Source organism: Carcharhinus amblyrhynchos, chromosome 1, assembly GCF_965287045.1.
Source record: "Carcharhinus amblyrhynchos chromosome 1, sCarAmb.v2.hapA, whole genome shotgun sequence".
Lineage (NCBI taxonomy): Eukaryota > Metazoa > Chordata > Chondrichthyes > Carcharhiniformes > Carcharhinidae > Carcharhinus > Carcharhinus amblyrhynchos.
In genome coordinates this window covers 154,169,785-154,189,030 of record NC_137324.1, presented here as the reverse complement: position 1 = coordinate 154,189,030, position 19,246 = coordinate 154,169,785, and the positions used below count along the sequence as shown (strand labels likewise).

Below are 19,246 nucleotides of genomic sequence, written 5' to 3'. Positions count from 1 at the left end.
ACCATGGCTTCTTTGACAGCACCTTCTAAAACTGTGACTTCTGCATTTATAAGGACAAGGGCACAAATGATTAAGAACACCACCCCCAGCAAGTTCCCCATCAAACCACATATCTTCCTGACTTGGAAAATGTATCTCCATTCCTTCAATGTCACTGGATCAAAAACCCTGGAATTCCTTTCTTAACAACACTGAAATGTACCTACACTAGATGGACTGCAATATTCAAGAAGAAAACTCACCACCACCCTCCAGAGGGCAATTAGGGATGGACAATAAATGCTGGCTTTAGTAGCAATGCCCACATCCCCTGAAAGAATACATCTAAAATCATGTTTATACACTAAATTTTTGAGTGGTGTCCACATCCAGAAAATATTTTAGAAGTCAGACGTGCTTAAATTTACCCCCATAATTTAAATTCCAGATGAGTTGCAAATTTGTTGTGTTGCATGCAATCCCTATCTTCTATGATAACAAGCCTTTTGCATCTCTCAACATGAGAATCTCTCGTGTTAAAACTGGGCAACTTTCCTTTACCTGTAAAGCAAAAGGAGCATGCAAGAAATGTGCGCAGCAAATGGACCGTCTTTTGTTTTCTGCCATCCTTATCTTCTAGCTCCTTGTTTTCTGATTGGATCATAAACCACTTTCAGAAGGGTAATCAGCAGAAAGACTTCTGGCTGTGCTGTTCTTGAGCTGACCATTGGGTGGTGCACAAAGGCAATCTGATGACAATTTAAACACCATCATTTTTCATTTCCAGAGCAGCTGATGCAGCATTTAGTACAGAGCCATGTACCCTTAACACTCTTTGATGCAATACACTGGAACCTTTATCTTGCAACAGATAAGGTCCCAGTATTTGAACATTTTTGGTAAAATTGATAGTCTTGTTTTCTCAGGTGTTTGGAAAAATAATGGTTATGCCTCAACATATTCTTGTTCTGTTAACTGATGCTAGAAATTAAAAATCTTTTTGCACTGTTTTATGTTAAAATGAAAGAAAGTACTTGCACTTACTTTAGCACCTTTCATGACCAAATGCTCCATAGCTCTTGCAAGTCAATAAGATATATTTGAAACGTAGTCAATTGTTTAAATGTAGGGAAATGGAGCAACTAGGATACACAACAAGGTTACACAAACAGCATTGAAAGAAATTAACAAATCATGTGTTTTAATAATGTTGGTTAACGGATTAATGTAAGTCAGCACAATAGGACAAGTACCCTCTTCGTTTGAATAGTGATGTGGAACATTCCCTCCACAAAGAGGGACAGAAAGGACCTGAATTTAGCATCACATTGTAAAGACATCCTTCGATAGTGCAGTACTCCCCCAGAACCACATTGAATAGCTAGCGAAAATTATGCACCAACCTTTCTGCATCAAGGCATGAAACCACGACTTCCATTTGAACATAAGTATTTTCATTCATTTTGAGCAGATTAAATCAATTTAATTCCATTTAAGAATTGGACATTCACACCTGCCCTATTATTGGGATTATTTGCCTACCTCTAGTGAAAGTAGATTAATCTCAAGAAACTGGATACTATCTAAACATTTTTTGTGACATTGGACATAACTCCAGTTAAAAACGTATTTGGGGGCTAATGATCTGTTCCATGGCTCCTAGTCACTTATTTTCAATTTATATCCTATATGATTGTCATTTTTTCTTCATTTTACATGAATTCACATTTGATCCTAATTACCAAAAGCTGTTTTACTTGGAAAATTAATTTGGAAAAAATTGTTCCAAACGTTCTGTACATCAATAAAATTGGACATAGGACAAACTTGGATTTATCTCTGCTTTTAAGCTCATTTACACAATATATTTTATTAATTAACTTGGCATGATTTTTATCATGTCCTGAGTTGAGTATAATTTGTGGTTTGTCCATGAGTCTTCGGTTCGGTCCACTGCCTCACGTACAGTTTTATACTTTGCAAATGCTGATCGTGTATATGGGAAGATCATAAAGTGTAATTGTTTGGATTCTTGCTTCTTTTCCTTCCCCAATAATCCCTAAGAATCAGCCACTCCAGGTTTCCTGTCAATCCCCGACCAGCTTCCATACACAGCACTGCTTCCAGCACTGACTCACAGGAGGATAGTGAAGAGAACTACGTGGCCATGGAGTCTGCTCCTTCCACAGATGATCCAGTATGTAACCTTCCGATTCATCGATTTTCATGTAGCATTATCATATCACAGTCTCAGCAGAGAAACAAAATATAGTGCAATGTAGGTAGAGTATTTTGAAGCATTCACCATTAAAACTTGCAACAGTGGTGATCATCCTGATTTTAACATAGGTTGATTTGATTCTTCTCATGAAACATCTTGTTTAAAAAGAAGTTCCATTTCTGATTAAAAATGTACATAGTATCACTGGATAGCTACTTTAGTGTTACTAAAGAAAAGTTGAGGTGTTAGTTATCTGGCTGTCTGTAAATGCTGCATTTGGGTAAGTTGTGATAATCTGTATCTTACCTTTTGCAAAATGGGATTGGATTTGTCATTATGTTCTCAGATTGGAATAATACACTTGGAAGGACTCCTCCTATATCTGTGAATTCTCTCATTTGGTTTGTATTTCTCTTCAATTGCTCCTTTTACTTTGATTCCTTTTATGATTTATATTAGAAGCTGTCTTATTTTTTATTCAAGCTCCCCTTAAGTCATCAAAATGCCTGTGTTGCCTTTTCCAGTACTGTCATCTTCTAATACTATTTTTTGTATTGTTTTCCCATCTACTTTTATTTCTTTTCCTCTCAGGTCTGTGCTATTCCACATCGTGGCTTTTCCTTGGAGTTTTCTGAAGCTTTCTACTTGCTCTGGTTTCTCCTTTCTTTAAGTTTACCATTTCCTTTCTTTTCTGTCCCTTCATTTCTTTTCAGTGAAGAGTCCTTCTATTGTACTGTTCCTATCACACCCATTGAGCGAGAAGTATCAGCATGGGAATGGACAGAAGAGATGAGGTGGGATGATTTTGGAACCGCAGCTTTCACCTCTGTAAGCAGCTGTTTTTCAGTAAGACTGTGTATTTTTAATGAAAAGGGGTTTTCACTGTAAAGCATTGTTATTTTTGGTCAGCCACTCTTGAGCAGTCTGTTGAGTTCACACTGTTAATATGTTACAGGTGTGCAGAATCTTAGAGAAATGATTTTCAGTGAGGTGTTTCTGTATAATGCCTCTTGGATAATTGCTTACAAGAAGGTGTAATGTGCCTAATAACTTCTAGAGGGGCTGTAAATATTATTAATTCTTCTTCAGAAGCTCGTGTAGACTCTCAAAACAGCAATTTTGTTTCAGCTAGAAATACATAGTCAAGCAAGTACCTTTATTTTTAAACAGTCCCAGGTAATGGTAGAGAGATTGCAGGACTTATTGCAATTGCTTCTGTTCTTACTGGATACGATGAGACATATTTCAAGTTCGTGAACTGACAGCTATCATCTGATGTAAGCGATCCAGAATCATAATTTGTCATGTGTTAATCACTTCAGTTAATTTCCTGTTGAAATAGGATACAGAGGAGCTCATTTGAACTTGCCTGAACTATTTCCCACCCTGGGGGCAAGAGAAAAGTTAGATTCCTGCTTTGAACACTGACATGTAATCAATGTGGGTCAGGTTGCTGTTTTCCTCCCTCCAGAGAATGCTTAGCATTCAGAAAGTATCTTTCAGCAGCCAAACCAATATTACCATTTGTACATCACACAGAGATATAGGTTCTTGCTATTAATTCTGTCTCACTTTTTTGAACCAATAGGATCACACATTTTCATTTTAATTTAACTGTCTTATGACATACACCTCACATGATCTCATACTGCCTCTCGACTTTTTAAAAATCTTAAAACAAGATAAAACAAAATAATATTCTCCAGCCAGCCCTTGGTAATCATACAGTCTTTGCGTGTTTCTCTTCTGACCAGGCATTAAGAGACCCACACTGTCAATTGAAGTTGACTACATTAGTTGAATGAGTTTTTTTTCTGTCCATCCTTTGTTAATAGAGGTACCGCTGAAGAAAGAAAAGATTTTCCTGCGACCATTTGACTAAATGCCTGCTACATAGTGATTCCAGAAGGGCCTGTTTGTCAGGCACATTTTCCCTTTAACTGGATTTAAAAAATCATTTTATTGTGTGGCCTTACAGCAACCTCATCAGCAAGCAGACATAGAACCTGGATTATTGCACTGATAACAACAATTGTTTAATAAATTTGTCTTCAGTATTGCTGTAAAACTGAATGCATGAATTAAGTTATGCATTCTCCATGGCAATGTCTTTACCAATCAGAGTACACTTGCCAACCAATCAGCACCCTTTTCTCATGAAGTTGTTCCCTTTTTGTTTGGCACATTGTCATGATAAGTGCAAGGCAAAAAGCTTCGACAATGTGTCTTTTTCCAGCAATACTCAAGTACTACACTATTAAACAACTAAATTTGCGCAGTGTTTGATCTGATTAAAGTGAAGTTTAACAATCAAAACAGATTTTCAAATGTAAATTACCTTAATAGCAATTTTGTCCACTAGAAGGAACCTATTCTCTGTTGTATTGCAACAACTGGGGAAAGGTTGATGATATTAATCTGTACATTTTGTCCCCATGGCCATGTCACATTTACCCATTGACTTTTTTGCAGACCATGAAACAAGGAGCGCTGCAATGTGGTGATGGGGGAAGCAGTTTAACAAGATCTAAAGGTGACAAACAACAAGTGGAATACTTAGACCTGGATCTAGACCCTGGAAAATCAACACCGCCTCGAAAGGTACACTTTATATATTACGGATGAGTGCTTGCAGTCCACTGCACATAATGTTTAAAATGTATCCGTAATTGGCTCCAAAAATGCCATTATAACCCTACTGTCCAGTTATGCTGTATTGTACTAGGAGCATTTAAACATGACTATAATACTTATGCAATTCACTGTATCCCAATACATGTGACTTCTGCAATTTTTTTATAAGAGTTGCTTTTGATTGGATAAGTCACCTTATGGAGTTTCTACATAATAGTTTTATTTCAGAGATTCCAAATCTTCCTTTAATCCAGAGGTACAGCATTGACAAACTATTGTTGTTAAAGGCTAGTGTCCATGTATGCTGGAACAACTGATCATTTACACAGAATTTGGCATTTCAGATCTATTATAGTGTTGACCCAGATGTGCCTGACTTTGGAAAATATAATTCCACTTTGATGCTGTTATGTATCCAACCAATACGATTCTTTATTGGCTTGCATTCCTCCAAGTTTCTCCTTGGTTATTGATTTGATTTATTATTGTCACAAATATTAGATTACAGTGAAAAGTATTGTTCCTTATGTGCTATAAACACAAAGCATACCCTTCTTAGAATACATAGGGGAGAAGGAAAGGGGAAAGTGCAGAATGTAAGAGACTGAAATAGAGCATCATTAGAGTGTTTAAAAGAGTTAGAGTACAGTTTTAAAAGCCTGGAATGAGTGTAAAAGACAGAATTAGAGAGTATGCTGGGGGCAGCTCACAAGAAGCTGCCTCGCTCCAGTGCCATCTTGAGATAGTTGAGCTTGCAGACGGTCATTGCTTGGAGTAAAAACTGAGTAGTACTGCAATCTTCTGTTTGTTTTATTTCAGAAAAGTAATGGTACAGGTACAGTACCAGCCGATGAAAAAGTAGATTATGTATTGGTGGACCAAGAGAGAACACTTGCACTGAAGAACACCAGAAAGGCATGGACTGATGAAAGACAGTCTACTGAGTCAGAGACCCCAGCTAAAAATGCAAAGTGACCTAACACCGTCATTCAGACAGACCATCATGCCTTGTTGAGATGCCTTTACTATCCTGCCGCTAATGGCCTTCTAGCCAGTGTGCCCTACGCGAGTAAGCCATCAATCTGTTCATAAAGCGGTCAGAGGTGATTTAATGGCCAGAGACTCAAAACTTTACAAACAAGCAACATACATCATCGGAAAGGGGAAATTATTGGAATCAAGGTGATAACTAATTAAGTGCAAGTTGTATGGATTTTTATACATTGTCTGCGGAGACTATCTTTGACTCTGCATGTTCACTGCATTTGGACTTGGGATGCTTCAAGCGCTCTAATATTCAGTTTTAAAACACCATTTGGAAGAGTTACTTAGGGTACAAGGACCAGCTGTTAGTTATTGCAGGCATCTGGCCTCAAAAGTCAATCCTACCTATGTAGAAAATAACTTCACTTTTTAAAAAAAATTCTAGTCCAAATGGAAAATTTTAAACATCCAGTCTGAAAAGTACATTCTCACTAAACTAATTTTCAAGTTTTTTAAAAAAAAAATCAAAGTCTAGGTTTATTTAAGCTAGGTTTAGTTAAGACAATTTTTTTGACACCATTAGACTTAACAGAAGTAGTTACAGTAGAACTACTAATACATCATTCAAACTCTAGAGCAACATTGCTGGCAGTGACCTTTAGATGACCATTACCAATAATTATCTACAAAAAGAAAATCCAAAAATCCCATCAAGTTCCTTTCCAGATCTGAAAGCAGTATGAACCATAGATGCCAATGATTTTGCATTCTTTGGTGTATATGTCATTGCTAATGCAGAAGAGGAACACTCACTCAACAGTTGTTGAGTTCATAACCTGGAAAGTTGAAATTTTATTCCTTTTAATATGATTTACATGCCTGGATTCAAAAATAAACTTGCAGAGTGTAGATTCAGCAGGGTAGAGTCGTGCATTCCTTATCACTGATCCAGAGAAAAACTAGTTTGATATGCCACAAAAATGTCTCCTAATTTTCATGCTCAGGTGGTACCTTCTGGCAAATTCTAGCGTGCTTGTATCTGAGAGCCTTATTTCAAAATATACAAATTCCGTTTTAGCAAAAACTGTGCAATTTTTTGTCCTACTTTCAGCTCTAAGTTCTTTGATTTTACAGATAGTTGCATCAATGCTTTTGCATTTGGAGATCCGGGATGCAGTACCTAGATTTAATAACAAATGCCACCTGCTGCTTTATAACAGCAGTTATGTGAAACCCTCATCTCTAGGAACCACCTTATGTCATTTCACTAATGTAACCACCGCCTTATCTTGGGAATGTGATAATTGTGTTGTACATAAAAAAAGAAACTTTTTCTCTTCAGATCACTTATAAAGTGCTTACAAACTGTAAATGTACTAAAAGTTACTAACATTTGTATTTACAGAAATTGTCTATATGCATAAAAATGTTGAAGTCCATCAAAGATTTTATCATTAAATCTTGAATGAATGACAATTTTACGTGTATGTTTGTAGTTTTCCAACTCACGGCCTTTGTAGCTAAAATAAATATATTGGCTGAAGAATCTTTTCTCTCAATGTAAATTGCACATAGTGATGGTTACTCATTATAATGAAGCAGTAACACTACTTGTATTTTAATGCAAGTTACGGAAATGTCAGTCATAATGTAAATGTAAAATTAAATCAATGACAATATTCTGCTCAGGGTGTTTGAATTTATTTTCTATTCATTTGTGCAAATATCCTGATGAGTTGAAATTTATCACATAATTTTCATCCCCTAGCCACCTCCCTACCATGGACCAAATGGTATTTAATATGTTTATTCATATTCAATAACTAGGCAGTGTGTATTTTGTGAAGTTGGAAAAAACCATTTGGTGAACTCTGCCATTTTATGTTCTCTTTCTGGCTTATTCATATGTGCACAGACCCTATTGGCCACAATGAGCTTAATGTTGATATAGATATGCAGCTGATGTGTGCACAAATGGCTAGAATGGTGCATTCAAGACTCTGATGCCCTTATCCTAACTTGCACCAAATCCCATTGAGTCATATTTGCTGACCTACATTGGCTGTGGCAACAAACTCCTTGTTTTTAAACCCTTTGATATACTTACCTCTCCTCATCTCTGTAATTTCCTTCCCTACAACCTTTCCAGTTCCCGGCACTCTGCCATTTGGCCTTTTACACACCCATGATTTTAATTGTGCCATTATTGCTGACTGTGCCTTCAGCTCCCTCTACAAACCTTTCCACAATTACAAAATCTCATATTTATTTAGAACTTTCAATGTGATTAAAACATCCCAAGATGCTTCATAAGAACATTATCAATACAATTGGATTCCAAGCTATGAGATATTTGGGCTGATGGCCAAAAGATTGCTCTGAGAGGATTTAAGGCGCATCTTTAAAGAAGGAAAGAGGAATTTGATTGCTTCTACGGTGCTTAGTATCTTGATCTTTGGGAATATCAGCAATGAAAAGATGCATCAGTGGTCAAGTAAATTCTAGATATTGGTTAAAAAAATCAAAGACCCTGAAGTAAAATGTTGGTTTTTCAAAAGAATAGTGGAGGAGAAACACTTGAGGTTTGATCTTAGTGTGAAAGACTTAAAGAACAAAGAACAAAACAGCCTGGGAAACAGGCCCTTCGGCCCAATGAGCCCGCGCCACCATCTTAACACCACCAGTCCCCCCCTCCACCCATGACCCTTATCTAATGTTTTATGGCCATCCACATCGAGGGAAACTAATTTAGGGACAATTTATTACTGCCGATCAGCCTAACAGCACATCTTTGGGGTGTGGGAGGAAACTGGAGCACCCAGAGAAAACCCACACAAGCACGGGGAGAATGCGCAAACTCCCACAGACACCGACCCAAATCCATGTGTCTGCACAGCAATCAGTGATAGTCACTGAGCTGTCATCTTGCCCAGTATCTGGTCCAGTTTAGGCACACACTAACGACATGAAGCACTAGGCCAATCTCGAACAACCAAGAGCAGCCCAAGTACGACCCATCGCGTGTATGTCTCTTGTTGGACACAAGGCAGACAAAAGTAAAAATGGAACGTGGGCTACAAGTCATTTTAACCACAGAATCCTCATAACATCTTAATAGGAAATAGTAGAGTGGACTTGGGCTGAAAATTCATACCCCTCTTGCATTTCTACAGTAAATGTGCCAGGAATGCAGCAGAAATCTGAAAATTGGACTGGGACCCAGATAGGCAATCTCTTCCAAAAAAGGAATAAAAACAAAATGCTGGAAATAGTCAGGAGGTACCTATAGAGAGAAATAAAGTTAACATTTCAGGTCAACGACGATGACTCTTCATCAGAATGTTCTTCCTAAAAGCACCAACCGAGGCAACAAATTCTTCTATGAATGGTTGGATGATTTTTCCCAACTGCATAAGGAAGCTTCAAAGCTGATGCTGGAGATGCTGCAGAAATGTGAGTTTAGCAATCCATCCATCCCCACTCAACCATGGCACCAGAGCTTACTCAGCTTTATTATTCTAATCAGAATTTTGATCAAAGGTTGTGCAGTTCTTCTGGGTAACCAAAATAAACTAAATTTAAAAATTGAGAGATAAATTAAAAGTCAGCCCCTTAAAGAGATTCTGTAAATTAAGTAATCAGAATCTGAAAGGAAATTTGAAATCTCTAAAAACATGATGGAAGAAGTTGATGGTACTTATCTGGTGAAGCTGTTAAATGAAATTGTACGCTTTTATCCTCTCTCCCATCCCCACCACAGTCTTTCAGGCACCAAGTCATGAGCCAGTGTTGGAAATCTATTGATCTGCAATACAGCTGTTTGTAAGGGACTGAAAATCTGCACACCTCATACACTTCCAATGTAAGCATGCAGCAGAAGATCTGAAAATTGAGCTAAGACTCCAAATCAATTTCTTCTAAAAAAAATACATCCATTGAGACAGCAAATTCCTTTACGATCTGTTAGGTGTTTCTCCTACTTGCATATGGAATCTTCAAAGATGCTGGTGCTGAATAGGCTGCAGAAACGTAGGACAAGAGTTTCCACTCTCATTCTTCTTGGGCGGGTCAGGTAATGGAAGTGGAAAAAATCTCGCAAGGCGCCCAAATCTCCTTTTATGTCAGAGGAAAGTTTTCCCACGATTGTCCTCATCCCCAGCAGTGACATAATAGGAATCCTGACAATCAAAGTTGGGAATCCATTATAATAAATTTGATTAGGCTGTGGTTAGGGATGAGGAAAATGAAGAAATCCAGCCACCAGACCCTCAACACATCTCTTGGGCAGATTCCCATTGTGCCAAGCATTCATTTTCCTAATGTTACAACAAATTAGTTTTCGTTCAATTGCAGTTACTCACGTTCATGGATTTTCTTAGAATTTTGTTTCAATCTGATGTACATTTGTGTTGGGTTGTTAGGTCAACTTAATCTGGTTCAAGGAGACAAAGGTCACCTTGGCCTTGTTGGGCTAACCAGTGGTCTTTCACAAGAAATACCTGTGGAGAATGTTATAAAACTGAAATCTTACTGTTGAGAGGATGGTTGGGAATTTCAATTTCTGACAGACTTTGGACTTTCCACATGTGCAGGCTGGAGGCAGCCTATACCAATGCAAATTCCTTTTAGCCTTTTGGCTGAGATCAAGCCCAAGATGGGGGTGCAATATTTTTTACTGTCAGCTTGGATTGTGTACATCTGTCTTGTAGCGACCATGAATTGAATTCAATTAGAATTTGGTTGTTGGAGCAAGCAATGGGTGGTACAGTGGTTAGCACCGCTGCCTCATAGCGACCTGGGTTCAATTCCTAGGCTGGGTCATTGTGCAAAGTCTGCATATTCTCCCCACATCTGCTTGGGCTTCGTCTGGGTGCTCCAGTTTCCTCCCACAGTCAGAAAGATGTGCTGGTTAGATACATTGGCTATGTTAAATTCTCCCTTAGTGTACCTGAACAGGTGCCGGAGGGTGGTGAATAAAGGATTTTCACAGTAACTTCTTTGCTGTGTTAATGTAAGCCTATTTTTGACATAATTAAACTTTAAACATGGATTTGGGCTCACCTAGTCGACTGTGCATTGACTTTGTAACTTTAAGAATGGAGTAAAAATATGATTTTTAATTCTGCAATCTAAGTTCTTTGGACCCAGGGGGAAGCCCAGCATATCCGCGCATAAAGAAAGGAAAGGAAACCACTCAAAACCTGGGTCAGATGACAGGTTGTAGCATAGCGTTGATGACAAGTATTCCAGGCAGCAGACAAGGTGAATTCCCAAAAGGGAGCGGGGACAGGAAGAGGAACCATTTCCTCAGGACCAATGAAAGAAAAAGGGCTCTGTAAAGCAGACTTTAAGACCTGGTAATCGAAGAAGGCTCAGAAGAAGCACACTGATGCAATGTTATAAAGAAAGAGGAACATTGGGCAGTGAGGGAGGCAACTACTGGCAAAATATATCCATTATTATTGCTTTTCAAAGTCTCATAGATGGTTAGAAACAGCAACCTTTCTAGACTGGAGAAATTGTATAAATATCATATACTGTCTTAATAAAAGAGTATGTATTGAATACACTTTGGGTTAATGAGTGAAATTAGTTACCTTTTGTAGATGGGACAAATTCATTAAAATATATGTGTCCAAGAACCCACATGATGTTTGGTTTCCTTACCTGAGGAAAGATGAGCTTGCCATTGGGAGTGCAACAAAGTTTCATTAGATTGGTTCTTAGAATGGCTGGATTGCCCTTTGAGGAAAGATTGAGGCGATTGGGCCTATTGTACCTAGAGTTAAGAAGAATGAGAGGTGATCTCACTAAAGGTACAAAATTCTTGGGTAGATGCAAGGTGTTTCCCTGGCTGCGGGTGTCCATTACCAGGGGACATAGTTTCAGATTACGGAGATAGTGCAGGAAAATTATAGGGGTGGAAGATCAACCACGATCTGGTTGAATAGCAGAGCAGGCTTGAGAGGCCTAATGGCCTATGTTCTATTTTAGTAATGCCACATTATAGTACCCCAGGTGTTGTTAAGAGCTTAAGCATCCCCAGTGCCTGCACCCAAGAAGGACCATACTCCCAAGTTCCTGCCATGTGGCATTTCAGGGAGACTGCACTCTGACCCCACCACCTACCCTGTGTTTCCAGAACCTAACTTTCATCTGCCAGTCAGTATGGGGATTGAGCTTTTGCCTCCATAAAGGAGTGTATAAGAAGACTAGTTGTCTTCACTTTACCATGCATCCCATCCTCAAACTCTGTGGCCCCATCTCCATGTTACCACTTTTTGACCCTAATCCGGTCTAGATCTTCCCCTTCATCCATAACTGCAGTTTCCAACCACCATCTTCTAGCTTCTTCCTGCTCCAGTGCAGGTCTCTGATCAGAACCACCAATAGCCTCATTTTCAAACCGATTCCACCTCCATAACTCACATGCTCCCTTCCCAAAATCTTGCAGGATGCTGATGAAAGTTTTAATCCCCTTCCCTTCCAGTTCTAAAGCCCTGATTTGACTCTCGAGATTAGAAGTAATGTGAAATCTGTGCATACATAGCTTTGATTTGAAACTCCTATGGAAGGGTATCATAAAATGATAGAACACAGAAGTAAGCCACATGGCCCTTCATACTTCCACTTTCTCGTTTCCCCATAGACCTGTAAACTTTTCTCTTCCAAGTATTTGTCCAATGCCTTTTGAAAGTTACAACTGAATCTGCTTCCATTCCCCTTTCAGGAAGTGCATTCCAGATCATAAGAACTCACTCTTTAGAGTTTCCTCATGCCATATCTGGCTCCTTTGCCAATTATCCTGTGGCTAATGACCTCCCTTTCTCACTGGAAAAAGTTTCTTCTTATTGACTCTATTAACACCCTTCATGATTTTGACTACCTCTATCAAATCTCCCCTGAATCTTCCCTGCTGTATGAAGAATAACCCCAGTTTCTCCAGGATTTCTTCAGTATTACCATGCAACTAAAGTTCTTTGTTGTTGGTATCATGCTAATAAATCTCTGCAGCATCTCAAATAACTTGAATCCTTCAGAAAGTGTGGTGCTCAAATTAGACCGCAAATATCCAGCTGATACCTAAACAATGTTTTATAAAGGCTTGGCATGATTTCCCTGATGTTGCTCTCAATATCAAATCTTCCATAGGTCTATTTAACAGATCTTCTCAACTTACCTTTAAATATTCAATGCCTTGTACATGTACCTTCCAGGTCGCTCTCTTCCCATACCTCATAGTTATAATTGTATCATTTAGATTATAGGACCTCACCTTATTCTTTCTACCAAAAATTAATCACTTCACACTTCCCTGCATTAAATTTCATCCATCATGTGTCTGAGCATTTCACTAGTCTATTACCTTCTAAAGTCTGTAACCATCTTCCTTTTCCTGTTTACTACATTTGAGTTTTGTTTTATATGTAAACTTAGAATTTCTGCACTATATACCAAGTCACTTATATACATCAGAAAACATAATAGTCCTAATACTGAGCCCTGGGTGTTTGTCTCCATTCTTAAAAACAATTCACCACTACTCCGTTTTCTGTCCTGTATCCAATTCCTTATCCATCAGCCACTGTCCCTTTAATCCACTGAGCTTCAAATTTGCTATCAAGACTATTTGGTGAATTAAACATGCTTGTTTAAAATCTATTGTAAGTAAGTTATTGGATTCTATAATTAAAGGCAGAGATGCTGAGAAGAAATTTGAGCTGATGAGAGAAAGTCAATATGTGAAGAGTCATTTTTTGAAAAACCTAATTTAATTTTTTGAGGAAGTACCTAAAGTAATAGACTAGAAATGTTATCGATGTATCGTATATGCAGAAGACTTTAGAAAAGACTCCATATAAGAGACTGTTAACTAAAGTTGAAGCTTATTAAACTGGCAGTAAATTATTGCTCTGGTTGGGCAATTGAGTTAGATATTCAAGAGAGAGTAGGAAAGTAATATGTATTTGAATCAGACAGAAATGATTAGTGGTGTCCCACAAGGATCAATGCTGGGGCCTCAACAATTCACTACATTTAATGACTTAGCTAACACAACAGAGAACCATGTAACCAAATGTACCACTTCTAAACTTGAGCATAAAAAAAAATCAAGGCTGATACTCCAGTATCACACTGAGGGAGTACAGAACTATCATAAATGCCAGTGTTTGGCCAACATATCCAATAGACATAAAAGACTATTCTGAAAAAAGGGTGGTTATCATGTGAACCTGACCAATAATTATCCCTGAAACATCACAAAAACAGATAATCTGGTCACTATCACGTTACTATTTATGGGAGCTTGCTGTGTACAAATGGACCACCTTGTTTCTTACACAACAGTACTTCATTAGCCATAACTATGTCCCAAGGTCATGAAAAGTGCTATATAAATGCACTTTCTTTTCTCTTAGAGCTCCCACTGAACATTTATTGTTTATTAGCCAGTCATTGAATGCAATCCACACTGAAATGAATCCTCCACCAATTGAGGAGTTTCACATTTGAATGTTCCATGTCCTTTTCGATAATCACTCTAAAACTAATTATACTGTAATCACTGTTTCCAAATGCTGGCCTAGTGAGCCATAATCCACTTCTCTTATGAGGAAGGAAGCAGTGCTGGATTGTTATATGAGAAATAGAAATTGGAGTCAGACATTTGGCCCTTCAAGCCTACTCCACCATTCAGCAAAATTATGGCTGATTTTCTGCTATCCATGCAGTCCCAAAACACGTGAGGAGAATTGAAACCTTCCATTTATATCATTCACTTAAATTTCTGGAATCTTTCTACAGTTTGCCTAAAAATATGTTCCTTGAACTCCAGTTTGTTATTTTCTGGCCGATCCTATACACCTAGAGGGCTTGTGAAGCAGTGGGTCATACTAAGCTCCAGAGGACTTGATGACTAAGGCAGTTGTATTCATAACACAACCGGAAAAGGTTAAATGTCAAATTTGCTATCTTGCCAATATATATCAAGGACAGCATACATTCTCCTGGCCAGGAGCAACTCCTGGCCAGTTTTGTAAGGGATAGAAATTGGAGGTTTCATAGCTTCAGGCTACTACAATATATGTAAAAGTGTATGCTGTCATAGCAACGACGCCTTTGGGGGAGGTTGGTTAGATGGCTATGGATCAGATTGGTGCTAACAGCACAAGGGTTGGCTGCCCCATTCCGGCTGCAGTGAGTTTGGGACCTCCTTCCTGGCCCTACCTAATATGTAAGCCACGGTGCTGGTAGTTGTGCCAACCTTCATTAAGAGAACTGAAACAGTATACAGCTAGAAATGTAAATCAATAGTGTTTCTTGATTATAGTCAAATAGCTTCTATACAAGTACAGCATCCTGATTCATTGCTAAAACAGTATATTTGATCAGGCCAGCCCTTGTTCATTTTGTTCACTATTTTCCCTGAATATATTGTAAGTTGGAATAAAAATAGTGCTCATACCTCCCCTTTTTTTAATCAGATCTTTATTTCCATTATAGCATCATCCCACATGGCTACTTGTGCCTCCAGCTATAATACGTTTCTGTATTATACAACACCTCCCCCCCCCCCCCCCACCAAGCACACATTTCCCCCCCCCCCCAAAAACCTGGCAAGCAGCAGAACTGATTCAGATGTCCCATACCAGGTCCCCCTATAGCCCTTTCCCTCGCATCAGTTTCCAATCTGTCTTTCCTTACTAATTTGATACTGATTAGACTGAGACTTTAGGAACATCTAGCGATTACTGCTTTTGAGATCCTGCTGTTTAGATCCCTGGACCGCTGCAAGGTCTCAACTCTTTTTGTATTGGCATCATTAATTCCAATATCAAGGACAACTTCTGACTGTTACCCTGCTCACCCCCTTGCCTCCTGCAAAATATTCTGCACTCGTTCCATGATGTTCTTCAGCCAGGCATTAGGAAGACACCATATGACATTATTTATATGAAAATTTGCAAAAATGCTTCATCATCAATTATGCTTTAACAATTATGTTTCTAAATTTATTCAGTAACTTGCTCCGTGGTGTTATGGATCGGCTTTGAACAGCATTCACGTCATCATCTTCACTAGTATTTGGCTCCCCACTTATACAAAGCATTCCTTGGCTTGTACTCGAATATTCCAGTCTTGCATGTGGATAACCTACTTGCTGCTCACTCATTCCAGTACAAAAACATTAAAATACCTTTCTCATGTATCTACTTATGGCAAGTTCTTGTTAAGTACACTGTTCCAATTTAACAGATTTTTTTCACACCTGACATTGTTTCCCCGAATAACCTGTCGAATGTTTACTCTTTACTCACCAACAGTAAAAACAGATTATCTGGTAATTTGATCATTCTTACAGTTTTATTTGCAGAAGCTTGCTGTGTGCATAGTGATTGTCCAATTTTTCAACAATAATGATAACAGCTCAAGTCTTTTTCATTGATTGTAAAGTGCCTTAAGATACCCTGAGGTTGTGAAAGGTGCTATTTAAGTGCAAGTCTTTCTTCTTCCTTGAAAATTCTGCTAGCTCCAGCAGATCCATTTACTCTTTTGAACACCCTGTCATAGCTGCTGTGGCAGACAGTTCGAGGGAGGCAGCAAATAGTCATGTATTATTCTTTCCCATGTCTTTTTCAAAGATTGTGCTGCCAGCTGATTAAAATCGCCATTTTTTGTCCAAGATGGTCCATTTTTCAGCATTTCAAATCATTACTGCACTTCAACTAATAGCTCAGTCGGATCAGACCTTTAAAATGAGGGTCCAGAGTTAAAGTTTCTGTTCAGGCAGTGTTTTTGGGGGTGGGCCAGTGGCATGCACTGTTGCCTCACAGCACCAGGACCTGGGTTCAATTCCTGGCTTGGGTGACTATCTGTGTGGAATTTGCAAATTCTCCCTGTGTCTGCGTGGGTTTCCTCAGGCTGCTCTGGTTTCCTCCCACAGTCTAAAGATGTGTGGGTTAGGTTGATTGGCAATGCTAAATTAACCCTAGTGTCAGGGGATCAGCAGGATAAATATGTGGGTGTACAGGAATAGGGCTTGGGTGGGATTGTGGTCAGTGCAGAATTGATGGGCCAAATGGCCTCCTTCTGCACTGTAGGGACTCTATAATTCTATGATTGACCAGATTACAGGATGGGCCTCTGAGTGAACATGAAGCAGATTCAGGAAGCACTAATCTACATTGATATGGTACCTTTAATGTAACACAATATATCAAAGCACTTTTAAGTGAGCATTATCAAACAAAATACTACACCAAACCACATAAGGAGACATTAGCTTAGGTAGAGTTTTGAGGACCATCTGAGAGACAGATGGAAAGTCAAAATGAAGAGAATTCCAGACCTGTGGGCCTATGCAATTGAAAGCATCACCATCAAAAGCAGAGACATGAAAATCAGGGTGTCACAAGAGACCAGAATTGAAAGAAGACAAAGCTCTTGGAAAGTTGAAGAGCTTGGGCAGGTTACAAAGATAAGGACAAAGACATGGAACGATTTGATAGTATGAAAATTTATAAATCAGGACATTACCAGACGGGTGGCTCAGTGAACACAGATATGCGCAGCAAAAGTTTGGTTGAGCTGAAGTTTTTGGATGGTATGAGGTGGGAGGCTAACAAAAAGAAAATTTAATCATGCTAGAACAGTAATTCATGGACTTCTGCCTCCTGTATCAATCTTTTTGGGTTTATTTCTGTATCATTTCATTCTATATGAGTTTTAATTCTCTATTCACTCAATATTTCTTTCATAATTGGTTTGTTATTCTTCTTATTCCCTTTTTTTAAGAAAAATAGGCAGATGTTTACTTTTAGTACTTCAGCACAACCTAACTCTAATGCAGCGAAAGTTGGTGTGAGAAATGTTGGTGCTCCAAATGTGTTTTTTGGTAAGTGTACACACATTATAACAAGAAAACATATAGAAATAAGATTGATTCTTCACGCCAGAGGGTTTGATACCCAATCATAATTTCCATGGGAAAAAAGCAGCTTGAGGCATTGGCTGAAGTTCCATCCTTGTTTAAATTGCTATGAGACCAGCTGTCTGAACAACATTTCCCTCATCATTTGGCAGCTGTCAGGCGTGTTTGCATTCTCCAGAGACTTTGTTTATAGTTTTTTGAACACAAGTAGTTTCCATTTTATATCAACTATTTAACTAATTGTAAATGACCATAACCATTACTCACACCAACCTCACCACATTCCCTACACCTCGTTAATCTAATGTATGCCAGATATTATTTTCTACTAGGAAAGCATAATGGAAAAGAGCCATTAAACAGCAAGATAACTCATGGCAATTTGTATCTAATATAGCTTTTAAAGAAAATGCAACTGATTGGAAACTCATTTCTAGGCTGAGAAAATCTCTCAAATGTAATTGCTTGGTCATATAACTAATCCAATTTTACAAATATCTTTGTTGAAAAGTCTCACTCAGGAAATGCAGTTTATCATCTACTAACATTTGCAGGGCAGCACGGTGGCACAGTGGTTAGCATTGCTGCCTCACAGTACCAGGGACCTGGATTCAATTCCGGCCTTGGGTGATTGACTGTGCGGAGTTTGCATTTTCTCTCTGTGTCTGCATGGATTTCCTCCTACAGTCCAAAGATGTAGAGGTTAGGTTGATTGGCTATGGTAAATTGCCCTTCAGTTTCAGGGGAATTAGCAGGATAAATACATGGGGTTATGGGGATAGGGCCTGGATAAAATTGCTGTCGGTGCAGGCTCAATGGGCCAAGTGGCCTCTTTCTGTCCTGTAGGGATTCTATGATATGAGAGCTGGAACAATTTCATGGTATAAGCATCGGAATGATATCATATAGGGGTGCAAGCTGTTTCTATATCAGATACAAACATCACAAAAGTCAACATTTTGTCAAACATTATCCCTCTAGGGCTGGTATTTAATGTTCTGCAAGTACAGGTTACACAAATATTTTAATCCAGGACAGTCCTTCTTTCCAAATAGCAAGTGATGTGGTCCAGAAAATCAGGATGCCTTTTTTGATTTAAAGTAGTATTATTTTTTACTGGGATTATTTTCAGTTTGAATTCTTATTGGCTAGTATCAGAGTGTGAAGAGTTAAACACCCAGAAGCACATCAATTATTTCTCAAAAGATAGATTATGAATCCAGGATCCAGATTGAACCTAGGATGCCTACAGTGCAGAAGGAAGCCAATCTACCCAAGAGACTGCACTTTCTCTCCAAAACAGCATCCCAGCCAGGCCCTCACCTTTGCTATCCCATAATGATGTGCATTAACCATGGCCAATCCACCTCACCTACACATCTTTAGACTGCGAGAGAACCCGAGAAAACTCATGCAGACACGGGGAGAATTTGCAAACTCTGCACAGTCACCCAAAGCCAGAATTGAACCTGAATTCATGGTGTTGTAAGATAGCA

General features: G+C 38.7%; 1 protein-coding gene across 5 annotated transcripts in view; it reads left to right on the top strand.

The window, feature by feature from the left end:
• gab1 (GRB2-associated binding protein 1) overlaps positions 1 to 7,497 on the top strand; it is a 198,203-nt gene extending 190,706 nt beyond the window's left edge. For 4 of the 5 annotated variants that reach the window (XM_080193956.1, XM_080193938.1, XM_080193964.1 and 1 more), the window contains 3 exons: positions 2,044 to 2,176; positions 4,673 to 4,801; positions 5,654 to 7,497. In XM_080193956.1, coding sequence (XP_080050082.1) covers positions 2,044 to 2,176; positions 4,673 to 4,801; positions 5,654 to 5,809 — 418 coding nt within the window. In that variant the 3' untranslated portion in view covers positions 5,810 to 7,497. Of the gene's footprint in view, positions 1 to 2,043; positions 2,177 to 2,913; positions 3,181 to 4,672; positions 4,802 to 5,653 lie in introns of those variants that run through there. The other variant, XM_080193973.1, reaches the window with a different exon arrangement.
• Positions 7,498 to 19,246: the final 11,749 nt, after the last annotated feature.